Genomic DNA, 16,864 nt, shown 5'->3' with positions numbered 1-16,864 from the left:
AGATGAATTATTGAAGGGACCTTGCATGTCATCATCCACCCCACATCGTAAAAGCTACATCCCAAGGGACATGCATAAATCTCATGGGTGTTTTCTAAATGTTGGTAATTTTGACTATTTGTGGAATATGTATCCTTGTACTTTCTATGATGCATTTGACCATTGTGTGGATGTTTGTGGGCAATGCATGGTAATGGTTAAAATGATGGATCAGATTCTAGGCATCAAGCATGATGAATCTCCTTTGCATGAGAGGACTTCCTTGTCGAAAAGAAAGAGAAAGTTCTTTCGTACCCATTACAAGATGCATCGACATGGAAATGAACAATGTTGGAAATTACATCCAAAGCTTTGTTACAAGAAGGAAAAGAGATAATGCAACCTAATGAAAGGGAAGCAAGAGTTGGAAAAGAGGAATCACAACAATCCTAAAGCAACCTTCAAGGAAAATTTGATGCAAAAAGAGAACCCATAAGCCTAGGAGAGGCAAAGATTGGGTAGACTGTTTGGAAAGTTGCTTTGTAAATTTGTAATTACTTGTTATTATTTACCTGTATGGGTACTTTTGTAAAGTGAACAATAATAGTCACTATGTGCAACAATTATGTTTCATTGACATTATGTTATTGGTTTGTTTATAAGTCCATGCATAAGAGCTTTTGGAATGTATAAGTTGTCATCCAAATTTGTCATACACTCACCGATGCAAGTATTCAAGATGAAACTTGTTTTGAATAGAATATTTGTTTAATATTGTACAAAAAGACTATGGTTTTGTAGGAAAAGCCAATTATGTAATTGAATTTTTGGAACATTGTACTTTTGTTACAAGCTCAGTTTGAGGATGGTAAAGCAAGTTTATATTGCTTTTGATTTCCAAGATGGAGTCAAGTTTGTCTTCAAGATGAAGTTGTTTTAAGCCATGAAAATATGAGATTAAAGAGAATGTTCATATTCCACTCATCAATGTTTTTGTTCCTACATCAGCGATAAGAATTTTTGGCTCGATTCTTAATAGGACAGTAGGTCTTCACGAAGAAGATAGGTGAAGTGCCTTGATTGGAGCTTGAAGGGCACCAATTGAAAAGATAGCATATGGATTGAATTTTTGGGTAATTTTGAGTTTCAACCTCATTTTATTTACTAGGAGAAGTAAACTTTTGGAGTCCAAAAGTTCCTAGTGGGGAGGTGTGATCAGGTGATCAAATTTTAGCTCAAAAATGAAAGTGCCAAAAAAATCTTGAAACTAGTGTTAAGTTAAAGTTCTCATTGTTATGAGTCCAAAGACATTTGGTTCACCTCAATCTGACACTATATGCTCAAGTTATGACATTCTGATCGTTTGGCCCAACAACTAAAAAATGAGAAAGTTTGCTTATTGGGCTATCATACTGCTGACATCATCTAGGATGACTATGAATGTATAGACCAATGAGGTTTTTCCAAGTGGTAGCCTCGTATTAGTCGAATTAGCTCATTTTTTATTGGTTCGTGAGTTTTGTGGTGGACCAATTAAGGTGTGCCACATGGCACCCCACCAGTAGCCAAAATTTTGGTATGGGTCGATAGGTTAGACAGGATTCGAACACCCAAAGTCTCATCCAGCACTCAAGCGCCTTGCCACTACACCATGCCGGTGGTTCTTAACACCAAGGGGATTCAATGCTTTATAAAGTTTCCTTGGCACAATTTTGGAGGAGGGGACGGGTTTTCAGCCTAGACCCTCGATCGCCGCACCACCATACAACCAAGTGCAAATTTTAAGGGGCTCATGACCTTAGCCCGACCCTTGGTCACAGGCTTCCCATGAGACCACAAGCATATTCGGGAAAGCTCCTGCGGAGAGTGGGCTCAATGGAATCTCCAGGTCTAGGTCACCTGAGCACCATAGGATTGTGGCGAAGGTGCTCAGTGGAGTGAGCTTTGTAACGGAACAAAAATCAGGCCATATGGCCTCCAACGTGACCACGATAGATCGCTGCGAGGGGCTTGGCGGTAAGGGCGAGTCGTTGGACCAGTCCTCGGCTCCATGGGTGCCAACATGACCAATGGCCTGACATATAAGGGGCTAGGCCAGCGGGGGTGGGCAGTTAGCCTTGACCGCATGGCCCTTGTGACCAAAATTTCTACCTTTAGGGGTTATTGGGAAATTTAAGTATCCAAAAAATTACACCTTCGGCAGATAAATTTTTCGCCTCCACAACGGAAAATAGAGCGGATTTATAGGACAACTAGACTGGTGGTCTGATTTGTAAGACGGATAATAGAAAAACTACAGGGAGATTTTGTAGAGTCGTATCTTTTTTATTTTTTTGCCTTTTGAAGCTCAGGAAGAGTCTACCTAGGCGTTGTTGGACATTCTGGATCCAATGGTTACCTATATTGTCTTATTTAAGCACATATAAAAGAACTTTTTGCAGGTTCAATTCCATGGGTGTATGGATCAATCATTCTTTTGGAGTAGTTCTTAAAGGTGTTTGAGCATGGAGAAGGACTTGTAGGAGTTTTCTTACCTTCAGAAGTTTATTGCAACAACTATTACTTGTAGGGTTCAACTCTTCTATATTTTTCTCAGTATGCCTTTTTGAGGAAAGTTTTCTATCTGTCCTTCAATGTGCAACTGGAGTGCTTATATGCTCATATATGCTCATTTTTAGATAAAGTACAAGGTCTTTGTAGGAGACAACTTGTGTTGCTGATGTTTTCATGACTGAATGTAGGTTTTCATGATGTTTATGTGAGAGTTCTTTGCAGGAGAATATTCCTTGAAGCGGAAATAGCCACATGTTTTATTAGCAAACTTTTATGTAGTCATTTTCCACTGAATATATGGAGCAACTTAGTTATGTTGGTAGGCCCGAAGATGTAGCCCAGGAGCGGCGAACTCTGTCACCAAATCCTTTGTTCTACTATTCATGAATTTTTGTATGAGTTATGTGTTGCTTATGATTAAGTTTACATGTGAAAATTAACTCATAACTTGAAGAGACCTTTTGGAAAACCTGCTTTGTGTTAACACCCATTTTTCCTTGCAAAGCATCAGAGAACGATCCCTATTTTAGGAAGAGGAAATTTACCTCCTCCTCCATTTTTAGATCAATCAAAGAAAACCATGCCAACTTCGGTTTATTCTAATCCCTCTAGTAATGGATGTATCCAACGTCTTTGTGGTGTTGGATTCTCCTCATTGGGAGAAAGGTTTCTTGATCATTGAGAACGACAAATAATTAAGTGAACCATGGTGAATATATAAGTTTTATTAATTATTTGAGTAAGACACCCCTCTAGCCAACTTGACTTGGACCAAACAGAGCACATTATAAAACCGATTAGAAATAAAACATGCAAACCAACTATAAAAGGTACCTCTTGAAAGCCAAGACACTTGAGGAGATCAATCACCTAAAGGTCCTAGACTAATGGAGGACTAAGAAGTAGTTACTCCAACCTTCTTATACCATCCTTGATCGGCACAAGTGACCATGATGGAGCTAAGCATCACGATAAGAAGAACTAATATGGTGATTGACAACTGCCACGGGTATCATGGGGACTTCCCACACACAATCCCCTACTAGGTAATATCCTTAAAAGATAGGCCACTAAGGCTACCACCTCACAACCAAAAAATGAGAGTGAAACATGTTATTAGAACCATATGCATAAGCAAGGTATGTAAGCCAAAAACATCTTGAAATATTGCTCAAAGAGAGTCCTACACCTCTCAAAGAGATCCATGTTAATGCCCATAATCCAAAAAAAAACATTACCAAGGGAGTGGGGATGTCACTTAACAAGTTCCCAATGTGTCTATGTGCATGAATCCTATGTAAGAGGATATTTCTAGTAAGCATCTAATGTGAAAATGGAATTACACTCACTAGTGAAACAAGTTTCAATTTTGAGAGTGTCCTCTCCAAACCTATTCCAAGGCTTTACACCCCTAAGTTAATGTTAGTGTGTTATAACAAAAAAGTATAGATTAATTTTAATCAACACTTTATTTTTATGGCTTCTTTTTACTTACAAAATGCAACTAATATGGTGTGTATGAGACTCAATACCAGTCCAATATGAAAACTAAGTGAGAAATGCAATTGTATTTCCAATTCAATGAAAACTAGATAAAGGAAGGGTAGAGAGTTATTTATTTTTCCAAGTGACAAGTTAAAACCTTAACCTCTCTCAATGATCTTTTTTTATTAATGAAATTCACATAGGAATCCAATCCACTAAACAACCTACAAATCAAATTAATTACTCTTAAGATGTCAAAGAAAGAGCACCAAAAAGCACTCAAAATATCAAAACTAAGGCTTTGATAGAGAAATGCATGAATTATGGTTTATCAAACTAGAAAAACAACAAGATCACACAAAAAATAAAGTTTCAATATGTAACTCAATGTAGTAATCCAACAAACGTACACCTATAATGATCTATAATGAAAAAAAATCCAAACCCTAAACAAGGGAACAAGACCTAAAAAGCCACTTAATTTGGGTTTCTTTGTAATACCTCTAATTAGAAAGGTCACAAATAGTAACTAGAAAAATTATACTTAGTTCTCAATGCCAAACAACTAGAAAAAAGATCAATCACCAATGAAGGAAATCAACAAGCAAAAACAACCTTGAGCAAAACAAAGAAAAGTTACAAAATGAAGTAGATCTCATAAATGAGAAAGGATGCAAATAAAATCTAGCCTAGATATAATCAATCAAAGATAGAGGCGTACATACATAGGCTTATACAACAAGGTCTAATCCATATCTCACTAAAAAGCTTGACCTACAGAGGTCATTACTCCCTAACAAAGGCGAATTGTATCCTTGTCGATGCGAGACCACTTCTTGGGAGTTATTAGATGTTGCACTTTCCTGGTAACTCATAGATAGAGAATGAATGTATTCCAAAGTAATTCTTTTTTGGAAAATATAGCCTCAGATATAGAAGATACAATCAAGATCCAACCTAAAAAAGACTTAGATACGATCAAAATCGAGAGACAAACGCTCAGATCCAATTAGAAATTAGGGATCACAAATAATGAAGGAGAATAAATGCAATATGCATTTTTACCGAGTGGAGCCACCAATTTTGTTTCATCTGAATTCACACATAAGGAAAGGGATTATTGTACCATGGATCATGCCTCATGATTACCTAAATGGTGGGTGAAATATTCAAATCAATCTCCTTGTTACAATACAATTAACCAACCATACAATTAATAGAAAGAGATAGATAAATGATTACACCTTAGAATCCTCATAGGCTTGTGTTTCTTGCAAACCCCTTTCAACAGTTTGAAACTCTATTCCTATTTAGAGATCCTACTCCAACTCCTCGATTTAAACCCTTACACACAAGCACTAAAAACAAGGACAAGGTTTACATCAACAATAAGCAAGTTAACATGCAACATAAACTAATATAATATATAAACCATCTTTCTCACATATACAAACATGAAATTGAGAGGGAAATCACCTTTTTATTAATAAAATATAAAAGTACATAATGAATTATACCTTGGCCATAATATTTTCTTTCATTTGATCCCTTAGTTCCCTCTTCCCTCAACTTGTAGAAAAAATGGGCTCATTTGAGATGCAAGAGAAAGGTGTTATAATGCTAATTCACTAGCAGTATTGGGCTATCTCTCTTTGGTTTCTCCTTTCAACCTTGAGAGGGTCTCACTAAATAGGTCTCTCCTAGATATGGGAGGATGCATATGGAAACATAAGGTAAAATATAAGTTAGAAAACTTCTACATATACTGACCCTCTACCAACTCATAATAAGATAGGTAGATTTCATCTCCTTGGGAAGGACCACTTGTGGAATTATAACCTCGATCACTACTGGGAAGAAGTCAGGGTGTATACCACATGAAAAAGTGCACACATTGATGGAGTGATGGGTACACAAGGTGCTAGGTTTGTGGGAGTGACAAGATAATAATTAAGCTCAATCAAGGAGGAGAAGGACTATATTTAAGTTATCTTTTGAAGGAGGTTGACTTATGGTTCCTCTTACTAACATAGTGTGGAAAATAGAGTTATAGCAATGAGCATTTTTTTCTATCTTTTGGAAATTTGATGTAAAAGGATGGAACAATCTAATTCTCATGGTTGTGCATAAACTTCTTTGATTAGTTTATATATAGAACATTATGTATAAAAACCCCTACTCTCCTTTGAGATAAGTAATTTTAATTAGTCAGAATCGAAATCAGAAGAGAATTAATACTAGTATTTTATTATATTTCTAGTTTCACTAAATATAAAGTTCCCTTCCATTCCTATTCAATCAATGGTGTGCTAAGTATCTACCATTCTATTGATTTATTAAACTTGTGCCTCGTCTAAGGAGGTAGGTCCCTCTTATTAGCCAGGCACTATCTTAGTGTTAGTCACATTATAGTTGTAGCATTATTTACAATTTAGTTTATTTCTTCAATCACTCTATTTTTTATATTGTTGCAACCCGAAATTTTAACTATTGCAACTCTAATATTTCATATTGTTGCAACTCTATATCACCCGTTGTGTAGTGGTTCCACACCCACTCTGTAAGTTGGTTGAAAGACTACCACAGGTATCAGGGTGTGACAGAGAGGGTTAGAAGAGGGGGGTATTTTATTTAGTAATATAAAAAATAACATTTATGGCACGAAACCACCATCATCGTTGACGTAACGGATGTTGTCCTACGCACACAACCATGTCCTCTGAGGGCTATAAAAAGGGGGTGTCCTAAGTGGATTGATAAGGATCCCTATAACTTTTGGCACTTGAAGGCATTATTATTATAATTATTAGAGGTGATAATATTTCATTTTAGGCAGGCATGAGGAACATGATGCTTTACTTTACCTCTGATATTACTACTCCATGTGGTCGGCGCATAGAATGTTCTGGAGACCATATCGACTAGCTGTTAGCCAATCAAATCCCAAGTGGAAGTCCATTCTTCGATGCTTTCAAAAAACTGCTCATAAATCGGGAACAAGCCACACTCGTTAGCAGGGGTTAAATTTGACGCCCGTATGCCCGTATTTCGCAATTTTCCCCGTAAAATACGTTTTAATTTAAAACCTCCACGTCATACGCAACTGGTCATTCGTTTTCAAAACCGTCATATTGACGGGCATGTTTAAAAATTAAAAGTTTTAAATTTTTTTTTTATAAATTATATATATATAAGTTTATAACCTATGGCAGGTCCGTGTCACCGATTCACCGTATGGCATTTTTAATATAGTGACAGTGATCGGATCTGCGGTGCAGATTTTACATTCAATACATTCAATTCGCATCTAGCTACACGACAAGCAATGCCAGACATTTCACGTATCACACATTATCTTCCGTCCGGTGCCGGAAATAAACAGCGATGACTTCAAATTAGTCGGAAGGGATGATCATTCGGCGCAAAGAGTCGCAGTGCCCACCTTAGATTCAGCTGTAACTTTCGGTCTTATGGTGGGTCACAGGCTTCGATCGCAGTGCTGAACACACATTTAATATGCTCGACATTGCCTTCGCTCCTTCGTCCATGAAAAGCAGAGAAAGCGGCTGCAGATGGGGAGAAAACGGGATTCACAGGGAAGCGGTAAAGACAGAGTGAAGGCCGTCTTGCGACTAGTGCAAAAAGAGGGGCCGCTCTCGACCAAGCAGGTTGCGTTTCCACTGAACATTCTCTCCAATTTTTTTTTAGCAGAATGAGTACTAAATAATATGAGTGTTTTTGAAGATTTCATGAAAATCGCTTAGCAAAACAATGGGAAGCAGTGCAAAGAAGTAATTAAACCGGAGGCAAGATAATTCAACTTAGCTTAATAGGCACTTTTCCACACAGATAAACGTTACAGAAATTTCAGTGTAGGTTCACTGTTGTCAAGAACTTTAGTTAGCGATAAAAAAATGTCCATTGTTGCATTGCTTTCCCGAATTGCTTAATTACTGTTCTTGTCGAGCCTTGAAAATGTCCGTTGTTGGGTTGCGTTGTCGCACTGCTCAATTTCTGCTCTTGATCCTTGAAAATGTCCTTTGTTGCGTTGTTTCCTCGAATTGCTTTTATCTCAGTGTACTCGCCAGTATGCCCATCACTTGTAAGTTGTGAATCTGTGATGTGCAGCGTGCTGTAGCCTGTAAGTTGTGACTCAGACTCTCAGAGTCATCTTCGCTGCTTGTCTGTGTGTAAATTCAAAATTTACACTCGAAGAAGCAATGTTAAAATAACGGATCGAATGTGAGGGGAGAGGTGAGGACAAAAGAAAAAGGTCGAGAGGAAGGGTAACGAGGCATGCGAGATTTTGAATGAATGCATAACGCAGATAGGTATTCCACTTCACTTTCCCACGAGATTTTTTTTGGGAGGCAAGACGAATAGATTCAGTCAAAGTTCTTTGCACCTGCAACTTTTTTTACCAGGCAAGCCAAACAGATTCGGTCAAATTTCCTTGCACCTAGCTTTCTTTCTCTCAGTTTTGTCAGTGTATCATTGATTAGAGAGCCACACCCAGTGCCCTCCAGAATAGGTTAAAATCTCTCCAAGTGAAGCCTTGAAATTTTCAAGTCTGATTATCTGTCCTTGTAATCTCGGCATTTATAGTATGTCCATAATTTAGGTGTACACTATGTACTAAATACTTGCATGTTCTAATTTATACATGGTTAAAATTGTAATTTCAAGCATATCGTTCACTTAAAAAAACCCTAAACTTCGAGTGCAATTATTGCGGAAATAGCAAAAAATTGAAGGAATTACAGGTGCAATTTTAAAATTTTGGACAAATTATTGATCAACTAATGAAAAAAATTCTTCAAAATTCACCGATGAAGCATTTCTAGAATTTGCAAAAGTTAAAATAGATATTTAAGTTTTTAACAGTGTTTTCATGTTACTCAGCGAAACTGTCCTTATAGAGCCGAATTTGTATATAAGATAAAAATGGTTTCAATGCAGTTTGATTTGCTCACCTATAAGCCTGTAAACAACCATAAATGGATTTGTTTGCTTCTGAGATTTCGTTGAACATCCACTACTGGAAATTGTGGATTTACCGTCCACAATCTTTACATTCGGTGTTGTCGACCTTCTCAATGTCCACTCATTCCTTCCATGATTAGAAAAACACACCAGTATTTTTATTTTGCATGCAAATTTATCAGTATCATGTACACGTGTGGTCAGGGTTTATTGATTTCTGTGTGTCCAGAAGCTGACATGAACTTCTGTCACTGTAAATTGGTAGTGACTCAAATGGAAAACATGATAGCTGTGAGTGAATTATTTTTGTCAAATTTATTGCAACAATATTAACATTCATTATTTTCATGTGAAAGTAATTATGAATATATATTTTTTCACTTCATAATATTATTTTTTGTTGTTTCTATATATATTTCCCATCTATTTTATCAGTATTTCCATTTTAAACAAAAAAACTCAGAACATTTGAACAATCTGGAAAATTTGCAGAAAAATTTGATCAGCAGGTCTCAAAACAAAGTGTAGCAATGAGACTTGAGCCGAATTGTACAACAAAAAATGAAAAATTTGAACAATTATGAGTACAATTTGAAATTAGATGAAACGTGTACAAATAAATTTTAAAAGTCATATGATGGTCAGTTTAAAAATAAAAACGTCATAAAAAAATTCCTTGATGGGTAGGGTCACCAGTCAAATTTAACCCCTGCTCGTTAGTTGGTTTTAAAAGTCATATGATGGGCAGTTTAAAAATAAAAACGTCATAAAAAAATTCCTTGATGGGTAGGGTCACCAGTCAAATTTAACCCCTGCTCGTTAGTTGGTATGTCTAAACGACGACGCTTGGAGACGAACCCAACATTGTCTACGGACGAGCAATCTGCGATGAAAATGCTCGAATCCCAAACAATATGGAAACGAAACTATTTAATTCCAATGTACTTAACAAGTGGCGAAATAAATAATTTTTAAATTAAATTTATTATTTTTTATTTGACACTAAAAGTCCATTCAAATATTTTTCATATCATATTTTAAATGATATAAATCCATTCCAATATTTTTCATATCATTTTTTAATGATATATAAGAAGAAAAATATTATCTCTAAATTCCTCAAACCCCATTGTAATATATACCATATTATACCATGCCTAACGCTTAAATATACCTTCACGCTAGAAATAATGAAACCCAATAAGCTGGCATTGATAACCATTGGGAACTCTATGCAGCGCAAGCGAGCACCATTGGGAGTTCTGTAGCTTGTAACTTACTTATCGATTGCCAGCCAGAGGTGATAAAGGTCATGCGGATGACGTATCCAATCAATTAGACGTCATGATTTTCTAGAATCATTCTTCTCACATATTACCAGGAGGCTGGATCAACCCGCTTATATTAGAAGTTTTAAATAGTTTCTCTACAGTTATATATGTATGAAGGAAGTTTCCTGGGCAAATATATAAAGCAAATGACAATTCTCTATGTATGAAGGAAGTTTCCTGGGCAAATATACAAGGCAAATTGCAGCGTGCATACGGGGAAGAGAAAACTGCCCTACTTCCTGCTTCTTTTTCTTGTCGAAAGTCATCGCAATTGTGCCGCAAAAATCTCTCGAGAAGATTCACTTCTTTCGGTCCGATTCAAAGGAGAATCATCCGGCGCATATGGAGTAGGTCTCCATTCACTGAAAAACGTCATTTGATGTTATTTAAAAAAGGCGCAGTCTAAACATGTAGCTGTTTAGACGGCTTCTTTTAAGAGAGGAGTGGAAAAATAGATCAACGATCTCACATTAAGCAGCAATTTGAGGGTCTCTGCGTGCAACACTTCTGTGAGCACATGTCTGACACTCTTTGAAAGTTTGGATCTCGCTTCGACCAATGTAGGTACAGCGTTTGAGGTCAATGCTGACGACTTCAACTCCAAGATATCCCACCGGCTAGTGGTTGAATCCTTGCAATGAATCATACGATTGAAGTTTCTCGAAAGTTGCAATTATATAAACCAATGGCGTTGTCTAGGGAGGTGATAATTTGGCTAGTACAGTGATTTTTTTATATCAGAATTTTCTTTTTAAGAAATTTTGGGTTTTAATTGTTTTTAAGTGAGAAATAAATTCAATATCATCTTTCCAAAAAAATTCTATTAAAATCAAACTTGAATTTCCATTATTTTCCCAGCCAAAAAGTTGCCTGTTTAGACCGTTTAGACTACGCTTGAAAGAGGTTGCCTTTGGCAACTATATGAAGCACATGGTGGCACACATACCGAGAGTGGACATAATTCTAGGAAAACTCAGTAATTTGAGGTGTGTCTGCGGGCAACCTCTCTGTGCTCATGTGCCTCCCAAGCGTTTCGATCTAGTATGCATCAATACCGCTACAGCGTTTGAATTAAATGACGATGACTTTAACTCACCGATGTCCACCAGCCAAGGACCACTGTGCCTATTTATTGTGCAACATCCATGCATCCCCATATCAGCAGCTCTAGTTCCTGCTCTCACCTTTCATCAACGCAATGCCTTCGCTCAGTCTCCGTTTCATCCTCATTGCTGCCATCATCGTGTGCTTCTCTCATTTGCCAGCCAATGCGTCGAGGAGGCATCCGAAGTTTCTCTTCATGCCTCTCCATCAATACGATGACACGCTGGTTTACACAGTGAAGATGGGGCAGAGAACCCCTATGCAGGACCTGCAACTGTTGGTAGATATCGAACAAGACTACACGTGGGTAAGATGCTACAACAATAGCTATGTATCCTCTACTTACAGCCCGGTCGACTGCAGTACGCGGCTGTGCAAGTCGTATGAGTATTCGGCATGCTACACGTGCACTGGCCCCCGCGCCCCGGGCTGTAACAACCATAGCTGCTCCGTGCCTGAGCCAGGCGTCCAACTCGGGCAGGATGAAGCGGCGCTTTTCCGCAGCGACGGTCGGCATTACCCTGTCCTCCGCCTGCCCTTCGCCTGCGCCGAACAAGGAAATCCTTCCGATTTGCTTCCCGGAATGGATGGCGTGGCCGGGATGACCTCGTCTACGCTGGCACTCCCAGCTCAGCTCTCTGCCGCGTGGCGTTTAAGTCGCAAATTTGGTATGTGTCTGTCACAGGAGGGTTCAATTTTAGATGGGCATCTCTTCTTTGGTGACAGCCCGCTCGTCTTCTCTCCGCTAAAAGGTGGACACCCAAGAGACCTCTCTCGCCACCTCATCCACACTCCCTTGATTAGGAACCCAATCAAGATCCCAAACTCCGCCCACGCCTCTACCCACGGTTTTTATATCGATGTTCAGGGAATCAAAGTGAACGGCGTCGACGTGCCGATCAACGCGGAGAAGCTGCGAATAGGCGCTGGCGGACGCGGCGGCACCAAGCTGAGCACCGTGGTAACCTACACGCAACTGGCCACGCCCATCTACAACTCCCTCGTGGCCGTTTACACGCAGGTGGCGAAGCAAATGAATATCAACCGCGTTGACTTAATAGAGCCATTTCCCCCGCCATTGGGTTTTGGTGTGTGTTTCGGTTCCCCTGGTATGAGGGTGCCTCCTGAGGAGAGCTCTGATCCAGGATACCACGTTCCGTCGATCGACCTTGTTTTGCGGGGCAACACTACCTGGAGGATCCTTGGAGCTAACTCCATGGAGCGGGACTCCACTGAGAATGTGTTTTGTCTAGCTTTTGTCGATGCAGGCGAGGATCCGGTGGCATCCATTGTGATCGGAACGTTTCAGATGCAAGAGACTCTCCTGCAATTCGATCTAGGCACTTCAACACTGGGTTTCTCTTCTAATCTGTTCTCATTACCTCAGCCAACACGTTGTAACAACTTCAACGTGACCACTGCTCTTTGATCAATCCCTTCCAAGATAATAAGTTCTTCCAACAGAAGATGGACATAATAAATGACAAGCCAGATTTTGCTTTTGTATTTCGATGTTAATGCAATACCATGCTTGCACGTTCTACAGCTAAGTAGGTGGTCTATTGTGATTCCAATTGTGGTCAACATGGAATTTCCTACATGAGGTATGGATTAGTCCCATCAATTTTTTTTTATTGTTATTTGGTGAATGCTATAGGTTCATACTGGGTGTTAACAATTATTAGATTCAAGGAAACCTTTCAAAGGCATATGAGTACTATGAAAAATCCATACTTGCAAGCCCTGACGATGGGGAAGTACTTGCTCTATATGAAAGAATAATGTGGAAAGTTCACAAAGATGTTTTCATGCCAAGTCTTATTTTGATCAAGTTGTGTAGGTGAATGTTGATGACTCATGAGCAAGTTATATTCCTTGCTTTCCCTCTGTTATGGAAAATCTAGATTTTAATTGCATTAGGGGTATGATAGGCGTGATAATCTGGAATTGGATAATTTGGTTAACCAGTTGGGTGTCTTATTTGGCAGCTTGTTTTTGCCTCTTATGCCCACTTTCTATGGGATTCAGAAAAAGGTGAAGAAGGGAACAAATATTATGAGATGAAGCAAGGGAAGGTTGGCCCCGTGATCACCTATAACTCTGCAATAGTGGCAATTTGAAACATAAGTAACCTGTTGCATCTTCTGTAATTAGTTATTTATGTCAAGAACATGTTTGTACAATGACCTTCGTATGGAGGAACAGATGAATGGAATGAGACACCAAGGGTTAAAGGAGGCAAGAGAATGGATACTGGTTAGAAATAAGGTAAGTTGGAAACGAGTTGTTAGAAGCCATTTGAGCCATTACATCGATTGGAATGGAATCATTTCTTTTCATTCCTTGCTGTGTGACAACAATCGATACCCTTGGGTCCAATTATTAAAAGTGTACGGATTTGAACCTAGTGATATTTTGAGCAAAGAAATGATGCATTAACCCTTGCCCTAGTCCAGGGGCTGCTTTGATGAAATGAATCAGCAACACGACTGTGCTCGTTTAGGCTGTTACCATTGACCACAGGGAGAGATACAACAAACCACTAGATGGCTGTGGTGCTTCTCGTGAAGTAATTTTTGTACTAAAAGCATTCATATAAATGAATTTATTTTCTTCGTCTGCGTAGTTAATGAGTCTATATTAGGACCTATTTCTGATACACAAAACATTTCCGAAATGCAGAGTTGTATGTATTTCAAAGTTTTCTTTTGCCGGAAAGATTATAATTAAGATGAGAGCGGAAAGGACTTAATGATGCTATTTCTCTTCAACTTTGTTTTTTGCATAAATGTTAGTTGAAGAAATTGATAAAATTGCGCAGATCTTGATGAACTGAAGCTACCTTAAAAGAGTTAATTACTGTTAATATACTATTCCATTGTAATAAAGGCTGAAGCTACCTTAAAAGAGTTAATTACTGTTAATATACTATTCCATTGTAATAAAGGCCGAATGCAGGCAAGGCAAGGTACATCCAGTCAATCAAATTCAAAAGCGGTTCAGTTTCCAAATTCCAAACCTGACTGCAATTAACCTTAACCATGTTAGACGGCAAGGGCTAACCAGCCATATATTGAGTCATAAATGCCCTTGCCATCTATGTATGTGGTGCATGTCAGTGGGATGGCATACATAACTCCGGCGGGCGACCTCGCGTTTCCGGTGACATACGCGGGACCCACCAACGAGGGCCCGCCCGCCCCGTCTCGTTTTTGACTCCGGCGGCCAGCATGTGTTTCCGGTGGAGTATGCGGAGGAGTAGTCGGAGAATGTGTTTCAGGCCGCGTGGGGATGAGCATTGACGCAGATAATTAATTACGTACATTTCTCCGCAGTCCGTCGTTTTACTCGCTGCTCCCAACACCAATCATGAAGCCGCGCGATTCACCGATTTGAATTTGAATTGATTTATCGCGCCAATTTCATTTTCATTTGCAGTCAATATCCGAGGATTGAATCGTGGAGTTTGGGTTGTTTTGTTACAGTGTTGTGGAATCGAGTTTGTTTGAGGTTAAGGAATGGGATGCAATGGACAAAACCTTTATGGGGCACCAGGGCTCTTCTTCCTCAATCACTTTGGATGGGTATGAAGGGTAATTCCCCATGGATATTTCTACGCGGTTATGGATTGCTTCTGCGAGAAGACATGGAGCCACACTCCGCAGTACAAGATCGGATACTGCCAGCAGTGTCCAGAGAAGGTGTCATGGCCCGTGGAATTAGGGCAACGACCCTCTCCATACTTCAACGCTGGAATGTTTGTTTTTGAGCCGAGTCAGCTGACATTCGACTGCCTTTTGGAAACTCTGATGGCTACTGTGCCAACGCCCTTCGCAGAACAGGTCTGGATCTGTTCTCATTTCAGTGAGGATCATGCACATTTTTGTTTGGTTTACCAGATCTAATTTTGACTAAATTGTGGTATATGTTTTGTAGGATTTCTTGAATATGTATTTTGAGAAGATATACAAGCCCATTCCTCTGGTGTACAATCTGGTTCTAGCCATGATGTGGCGGCATCCCGAGAACGTGGACTTGGACACTGTCAAAGTTGTTCACTACTGTGCTGCTGTAAGCTTTCTTTTCACTGCAAATTTGGGTTCGATAGAAACAATATGATTTATATATGAAAGACGAGATAGGTGTTCTGAGCGTACAGGGTTATATTAATGGATGAATGTGGATGTGCAGGGATCGAAGCCGTGGAGGTACAGTGGGGAGGAGGAAAATATGGAGAGGGAAGATATAAAGACGCTGGTGCAGAAATGGTGGGACATATACAATGACCCCTCGTTGGATCACTCGGGATCATGCGACATAATTCCAGATCCAATTTCAGAGTCGGATGGAAAATCAAATGATCTGCAACGAGTGGCTGCTAATTCATTCTTTGCTGCTGCGATGCCAACAAACCCCAACTTAATGCCTGCACCGCCTGCAGCTTAAGAGATTTCAAATTTGCAGAAGTCGCCTGTAGCATAAGATATTTATATATGTATATTTTAATCCACCGGCATAGACGGGGACAATTTGTATATCATACAGAAGATCATACTGTATGTCCTCAAAGATGAGGATATTGCTGTTGCGCTTACAGTTATTGGTTGTAAATTAATCGAATTTATTTAATATTTGTAAATATACAAATTGACATTTGTATGACTGGACGTACATGGTTACTCTTTCGTTTTCTGTAATTCAAAAAATATTTAATTTTCATTTAATTCTGCATCGATATGAAAATATTTACACGCATGCAATGTGACGTAATTATGAATTATTATAAAATTTAGTAAACCCTGATGGCTAGTAAAAGCCAAACTTCACTGGTATCTTTCATCATTAGTCATCAGCAATGTTATATAGTTTTTTTGGGTAGGAAAAAGGTGTAATTTTATATATATATATATATATATATATGCATTTAAATATGATGATTTATTAGGATTCTAGAAAGAGGGGTTATATAGTCATCGTTTTCCAAAATAACTATAATAAAACTAAATATAAATATCAAAACAATGTTGGTACGTGTAATTGTTATATGAGATAAGTATGAATAAATGGAGATATACTAAAAAGTCTTACAAAATGTTGTTGAAGTATGTGAACTTAAAGAAAATTGTTATATTTAATCAGTTTTATTAATGAATGGTTTATGATAAAATTGATAGAGCTGATCATTTTGTTGTTGTTTTTTGATCTATGAGGTCCCAAAATCCAATCATAATTTTTTTTAGAAAGACTATCTACTCTATTCTCAATTGTAAACATAAACAACAATTTTGAGGATAAGAGTTGTGCATAGTTTGTTGGAACTTGCTCCCAAACCCATTTTTAGAGAAAATAAATGAGTTTCCAAAATATGTAATACAAATCCTCCCCCACATCCAAAAGTGTCTCCTTGCGAAGTCCCATCAAAGAATTCC

At 38.5% G+C, this 16,864-nt stretch overlaps 2 protein-coding genes across 2 annotated transcripts; both read left to right on the top strand.

The window, feature by feature from the left end:
* Positions 1-12,018: 12,018 nt before the first annotated feature.
* Positions 12,019-12,864, top strand: LOC149225830 (putative aspartic proteinase GIP2). The gene has a single exon (XM_089380032.1). The coding sequence runs from the start codon at positions 12,019-12,021 to the stop codon at positions 12,862-12,864; it is 846 nt and encodes a 281-aa protein (XP_089236158.1).
* Positions 12,865-15,037: 2,173 nt separating this feature from the next.
* LOC149225829 (galactinol synthase 2-like) lies at positions 15,038-16,101 on the top strand. Its single transcript, XM_089375152.1, has 3 exons — positions 15,038-15,277; positions 15,372-15,506; positions 15,627-16,101. The coding sequence occupies exons 1-3, from the start codon at positions 15,059-15,061 to the stop codon at positions 15,879-15,881; spliced, it is 609 nt and encodes a 202-aa protein (XP_089231278.1). The 5' UTR covers positions 15,038-15,058; the 3' UTR covers positions 15,882-16,101.
* The last annotated feature ends 763 nt before the right edge of the window (positions 16,102-16,864 follow it).

This window comes from Pinus tabuliformis, chromosome J (assembly GCF_031772625.1).
Source record: "Pinus tabuliformis cultivar Carrire ecotype Pingquan chromosome J, CPIR1, whole genome shotgun sequence".
Taxonomy (NCBI): Eukaryota; Viridiplantae; Streptophyta; class Pinopsida; order Pinales; family Pinaceae; genus Pinus; species Pinus tabuliformis.
This window is presented reverse-complemented; position numbering and strand designations above follow the sequence as displayed.